The following is a 7,044-nucleotide window of genomic DNA, read 5'->3' as shown; positions in this document are numbered from 1 at the left end:
TATATAAAAATTCTCTTAATCAGCTAAACTCCTTTAATATTAATAATGATAAAATAGAAGCAAGTGATTCAAAACCTAAGCAACAATATAATTACCTATGGGTGTCATTAGCCTTTGAAAAAATTACTGAAGTCCCCACCCCTATTAGCAATTCGGAATGCGAAAAAAATTTGAGGTGATGGTGAAGGTGATATAGTGGTGATTGTAATAATGATGGTGCTAATAATGAGGGAATTGAGGTTATTGTTCCATTAGTTTATAAAAGAGGACCAAAATCAAGGGACAAATCATCAATTTGAAAAATTAAGATGTAATCTCAAATAAATGTACAATCATGTCATTATTTTTTTAAAAGATAAAATGGACATTTGTCGCTTAAAAAGGTGGATTCCTCCAAATATTTGAGGCATGCTTGCTTCAAAGTCAACTTGTGTTACACGTCACAACTTACAAGTTTACACTTCGCAACATGCAACAAGTTGCAGTAGTATTTTTTTTCAAATCGAGTCTTATGAAAATTCGTAAAAAAAAACGTATTCTATTATTTTTTAAACTTAAAATACATGAATTATTCAGAATAGTTCAATAATCTGGGAATACTACTTTCATTGAAGAAAAAAAAATGAAAAATTTCAAGAATTAATCGGAAAATTGCTAATAATGATCCTCACGTTAGGATCCATCAAGTAATTTTCTCCTAACCGTCTTAGGCGGGGCATGTCTTGGAGTCAACAAGACGAAAAAAAAGGACAACCTAAGGTTTACACGTCAAAACATCTTGAAGGGAGCAAGAAGGCATACTTTGTGTGTAAAATTACACAAAACCCCCTATATTAAACGGAAGATTGCTAACAAGGGTCCCCACATCTTGATCCATCAAGTCATTTTCTCCTAACCATCTTAGGCGGGGTATGTCTAGGAGTCAACAAGACAAAGAAAAAAGTACAAGCCAAGGTTTACACGTGAAAACATCTTGAAGTGAGCAAGAAAACATATTTTGTATGTAAAATTACACAAAACCCCTTATATTAAACGGAAGATTGCTAACAAGGATCCTCACATCTTTATCTATCAAGTAATTTTCTCCTAATCGTCTTAGACGGGACATGTCTAAGAGTCAACAAGACAAAAAAAAAAGGACAAGTCGGTTGTTAGTAATATAAAAGTAAAAAAAAGCGGCGCATACCAAGGTTTACATGTGTGGTCGGTCGGTAGTAATATAAGAGTAATTAAAATAATAAAAAGTGGAACATAGGAGTACGTGTTGATCATAGTTACAAGGGGTAATTATGTAACTGTAATTAATTGTGGCACAGATATAATTTCTATATAGAAGACAAGACCAGCGAAACGATTCTAGCACGACCAGAAAACATTGCGTTTTCCATCGGTTCACATTGTTCTGTGTTTCGTTCCGTTTTTCATGTATTTGTCTTATAAATATTAGATAGTTTTTTTTATTGATATATGGTTAAGAATCAGAGATAGTCTTTCAATCAATCATGAAGACTACATTCTTCTTTCTTTTTCTGTCTTGTGCTTTTTTTCTTATAAGAATAATGGGAGAAGAGAGATCAGTAGCACCAGTACCAGCATCAGCAAAAGCATTGCTGCACTGGAAAAGCAGTTTGATCTCTTATTCTCCTAATATTAGTTCTTCATGGAGATGGTCTGACCATCTCACCACTACTTGCAATTGGATTGGAATTGTACGCGATAACTACTTGGACAGCATCGTGGAGATAAACCTCAACTATTCTAGTCTCAATGACACTCTTCATCAATTCGATTTCTCGGCCTTCCCCAATCTCACCTCCCTAAACCTCTTTTCCAATTATTTGTTTGGAGAAATTCCAATTCAAATTGGATCTCTTTCAAAGCTCATTTCTCTTGATCTTGGTGAAAACTATTTTACGGGTACTATCCCCTCTGAGATTGGAAATCTCTTACAACTCCGTATTCTCGACCTTACCTACAATTCACTAACAGGTACTCTTCATCAACTCAACTTCTCCTCGGCCTTCCCCGATCTCACCAACCTAACCCTCTCGGACAACGAATTGTCTGGAGAAATCCCATCTCAAATTGGGTCTCTTTCAAAACTCATTTCTCTTGATCTTGGTGAGAACTATTTCACGGGTAAGATCCCCTCTGAGATTGGAAATCTCTTACAACTCCGTATTCTCTACCTTGCTCACAATTCACTAACAGGTACTCTTCATCAACTCAACTTCTCCTCGGCCTTTCCCAATCTCACCAACCTAGACCTCTACCACAACCAATTGTCTGGAGAAATCCCATCTCAAATTGGGTCTCTTTCAAAACTCATTTCTCTTGATCTTGGTGAGAACTATTTCACGGGTAAGATCCCCTCTGAGATTGGAAATCTCTTACAACTCCGTATTCTCTGCCTTGCTCACAATTCACTAACAGGTACTCTTCATCAACTCAACTTCTCCTCGGCCTTCCCCAATCTCACCAACCTAGACCTCTACCACAACCAATTGTCTGGAGAAATCCCATCTCAAATTGGGTCTCTTTCAAAACTCATTTCTCTTGATCTGAGTTTCAACAATTTCACAGGTATGATCCCTTCTGAGCTTAGTAATTTACAAAACTTACAGTACCTCTATCTTAGCCATAACCATATAATAGGCTGTATTCCAGTGGACCTCTTTACTAGTCTTAAGAACCTCCAATTCCTTTCCCTGGGAAATAATTCATTGGAAGGACCGATTCCATCAGAAATCAAGTATCTTACCAAACTTCGAATCCTTTTCCTGGGAAGGAACAAGCTCAATGGTAAGATACCCCACGAAATTGGCCTCCTCACTAACCTCACAACCCTTCATTTATCTAATAATCCGTTTACTAGTGGGCCCATACCATCTTGGATAGGTAACCTTAGGATGCTTGAGCACCTATCTCTCTGGAATACAAGCTTAAATTCCAGCATTCCCAATGAGCTTGGATCTAGCACCAACCTTTCTTATCTTGACTTGTCATTTAACAACCTCTCTGGTGAAATCCATCCATATTTTCTATCCAATTGGACCCAACTCGACTCTTTGTTCCTGTCTAATAATAGATTATCAGGGCACATACCAACTGAGATTGGAATGCTATCAAATTTACAATATTTGGATTTGTCCGCAAACAATCTTAGTGGGCAAATACCAAAGGAACTTGGCAATAGCAATTGGCTAGCATTCTTGAAACTCAGTGATAATGAATTAATTGGAGAAATTCCTGAAACTATTTGCAATTTGAGTTATCTTGAAATCCTTCAAGGTTCTCAAAATCAATTGGAAGGACCTGTGCCAAGATGTTTAGGTAGTTTCAAATACCTAAAAGTTCTGGACCTCGGAAGCAACAAGTTATATGATACATTTCCATTTTGGATGGAGACATTGCCTTTGTTGCAGGTCCTTGTATTGAGATCCAACAAATTCTATGGTCCCGTTGAAGGTCCTCAAACCAATCATGGTTTTCAAATGTTGCATGTTATAGATCTTTCTTCCAATGGATTTACGGGATCTTTGCCCACAACATATTTCCAAAGCTGGAAGAAGATGATGATGATGGTCAATGAGTCTCAGGCAAAATATATTGGAAATTACTATGAAGTCTCAGTGACACTTGCAATCAAAGGACGTGATCTGCTACTTACTGACAACATCTTGACCATCTTCACATCAATTGATTTCTCTAACAATCAATTCCAAGGCGGAATTCCCGAAGTGATAGGGGACCTCAAATCTCTTAAACTGTTGAATTTCTCTCGTAATAACCTCACTGGTCACATCCCATCATCCGTCGGGAATTTAGCACAACTGGAGTCATTGGATCTCTCACAAAACAAGCTCTCTGGAGAGATTCCTCAGCAATTAACTCGCCTTACATTCCTTGCAGTAATGAATCTCAAGCATAATCAACTTGTAGGGAGCATACCAACAGGTTATCAATTTAACACATTTTCAAATACTTCGTATGAAGATAATCCGAGATTATGTGGGTTTCCATTATCAAGGCAATGCAAAGACATATATGCGATTTCTCCACCAACAATATACCAACAACATGAGGTTTCAATGTCCACAAGTGACTTCAATTGGAAATTTATGATGATCGGATATGGATGTGGGATGGTAATTGGTGTTTCAATTGGATATATTACTTTCTGGAAGGAAAATGGATGGCTCACAAGGACTTTTGAAAGGAAATGACGCAGTTGAGGCAAAAGGTTGAAGAGAATACATGGACTCCAGTGAAATGGAAGATGAAGAAATGTACTAAAAAGAACAAGCTTTTGTTCAATTTAACATTGTCAGCAAGGTTTATTTCAAAATTTTCATAAAGATTTTGTAGTTGGTAACATTTTTAATAAAGCAAGTTGTCTCTTTGCCTCTAATTTAATATTACCCACCAAAAGAATGAGAAAAATATATGGTAGAAAATCATGGTATGAGCTTGACTAGAAAATTTCATTGATCAAGACTCATCAATTGAAGTGTTCGAGTTACTTCTAACTTAATCCCATCCACAAAAACTGAGTTGTAAAGACAATTTGAGTGCTCCTTATCTCATACTTTTTTTTTTTTAATCAATAAGTTGGGGCTATATTTACTTAGAGAAACCATGATGGTGCTTTAAGCATTTTGAGATTAGGGAATACATTTTACATGGGAAAAACTCTCAGTGAAAATACATTTTAATCAAATTGCCTTAAGAATCCAAGAGTCTTGAAAGAAGTCACATCTAGTGCAGAATTATAATGATTTATAATTGATTTTTCTACTTAAACAGAACACCCAAGAGTTCAACAGATTAATTACAGAAAGAAAAGACTCAAGACAGATGATCCAAAATAGGAGAAATACATTGAGCACCATTTTATAACTTAAAACAACACAAGTTGATGTGCAATACAAGCTCTCTTTTAATAACTTAAAACAACACAAATTGGAAGGTAATAATCTGTTTGAAATGTTTAGTTTGATTGGAAGTAATTAGTTGGCATAGTAGTAGTCATAGTTTGAACAATATTGTTAATAACAATATTCTCGTATGTCATCTGACCCCTAAAACTAAAAACATAGTTTTGAACTAAAAAATTCTACTCAACTTGGATGACCAACTAGTTTTTTGAAAATCTATGAAGCCTTTATGTTCGCATTAATCTATTACGGTCAACTTGGTCAAGTTTTGTAACATAGATCGAGTATTTTCAAAAAATTACTTGTGTTTGGATGGGCAGTTCTCATGGTGGAAAAATCACTTAGAGGCCTCTGAATCCAGGATGACTTGCCCCTCAAATTTGATTTATCTGAGCCATGAACGTTTTAACCTATCCTTTGGTGGATCTACACAACAAAATTGGCCTTATTAATAATTTTCTAGTCACCAGATTTACGCATTTTTTTCATAGACTTGAGAGTTGAGAGTTGGGTTTTGCTTGTTAAGATATCCCAACTTCACCCTATAACTGGTATCCTAATTAATCACCCTTGGTATAGTCAACTTGTTTCAAGTTTTCAAGCACATTACTAGGAAGGCATCAGTGACTACTACTCATTGCATTGCAGGTTCCTCAACAAAGCCGCCGTAAAGACCACTGCAAGCAAATGATAAAAATGATTCTGATATTAAACACTCTCTATGTTGATTAGCCTCATAATCTTGGACCGATACTTCGTGCCAGCAAGGGCTAATAAAATAGCCTATGGGTCATTGCCGCCTTAGCTGAGATGAAGGAGACATAACGTCACAAGAGATAATAAAATAAATGGAAAAAATGAAACCGTCCCTCTTAGTATTTTCATGCTTCTCCCACAATTTGCTTTGATGGGAGTTGCTGATACATTGGTAGAAGTCGCGAAGATCGAATTCTTCTATGATCAAGCGCCCAAGGGAATGAAAAGTCTTGGAACTTCTTATTTCACTTGTAGCTTGGGAATTGGGAATTTCTTTGTAGTTTTCTTCTAAAAACTGTTTCCGATATCACAAAGAAGAAGAGCAGCAAATGGTGGATATTTAATAATCTAAACGTGTCACACTTAGATTACTATTATTGGTTTTATGCTGTATTAAGTCTTCTTAACTTTATGTTCTTTCTTACTGTTGCTAAGTTTTATGTCTATAATGTTGATGTAATGGAATAGGTAAGGGAGATGCAGAAGGTCACCGAGATGTTTCTAGACAAGGACAATAGCCGAGAGCACGAAAGTTCGAAGGATGGGGATGAGTAATTGAACTTCTTGTAATTTATCTGATTTATATCAATAAATACCACACCAATGAAATCAAGCAAACTTGGTATTTTCAAGATGTGTGTCTACGTACATGTGTGTGATGAAATCTACGAAGCATGTTATAGTATTGTCAAGGGATAACTCAAGGCCTAAAGGAACAAATTGCATTAATAATAATCTGTAACCTCAACATTGTTTCTTTAAGTATCTCGGGAAGCTCGATCCACATAATGCCACTACAAAAAAATTGCAAAATAAGAACATATGTTTAAAACGGCATTAAGCCGTTTTTATTTAAAAACGGTATTAAACCGTTTTACTTTTAAAAACCGTTTTATTCGTATTTTAAACGACCCAATCTCCATCTCTTTTGTTGGAATGAACCTCTGTTTTCTCTCTCTCTCTCTCTCAACCGCTCCCTCTATCGAACTCTCTCTCTCGTCTCTCTTTCAGTCGCTCTCTCAATCTCAGTTGCTCTCTCAGTCTCTCCCTCGATCGATCTCTCGTTCTCATCTCTCTCTCTCAGTCGTTCCCTCGATCGACCTCTTGGTCTCATCTCTCTCTCTCAGTCGCTCCCCCGATCGACTTCTCAATCTCTCCCTCGATCAACCTCTCGGGCTAGGTACTCTCTCTAATCCTTCTTTTCTTTAAATAGATTGTATTAGGGATTTGAATTGAAGATTTAGGTTTTTAGATGTGATTAAACACAGTTTTGTTAGTTCGATTATCTCACAGTTATGATTTACATTGGATTCAATCTTAGATCTCTTGACCTTATTTTGATGTTTTTGAT

General features: G+C 36.3%; 1 protein-coding gene across 1 annotated transcript; it reads left to right on the top strand.

Moving 5' to 3' along the window:
- The first annotated feature begins 1,378 nt into the window (after positions 1 to 1,378).
- Positions 1,379 to 5,681, top strand: LOC147383011 (uncharacterized). Its single transcript, XM_086429354.1, has one exon. It carries the CDS (start codon positions 1,503 to 1,505, stop codon positions 4,224 to 4,226), a length of 2,724 nt encoding a protein of 907 aa, XP_086285480.1. The 5' UTR covers positions 1,379 to 1,502; the 3' UTR covers positions 4,227 to 5,681.
- The last annotated feature ends 1,363 nt before the right edge of the window (positions 5,682 to 7,044 follow it).

Source organism: Akebia trifoliata, chromosome 16 (genome assembly GCF_017979445.1).
Source record: "Akebia trifoliata isolate Shusen 1 chromosome 16, ASM1797944v1, whole genome shotgun sequence".
NCBI lineage: Eukaryota > Viridiplantae > Streptophyta > Magnoliopsida > Ranunculales > Lardizabalaceae > Akebia > Akebia trifoliata.
The sequence above is the reverse complement of the archived record's forward strand: the minus strand, read 5'-3'. Positions and strand labels throughout refer to the sequence as shown.

Coding starts and splice junctions, on each gene's coding strand:
- LOC147383011 (XM_086429354.1), top strand. CDS start 1,503: ATGAAGACTACATTCTTCTTTCTTTTTCTGTCTTGTGCTTTTTTTCTT.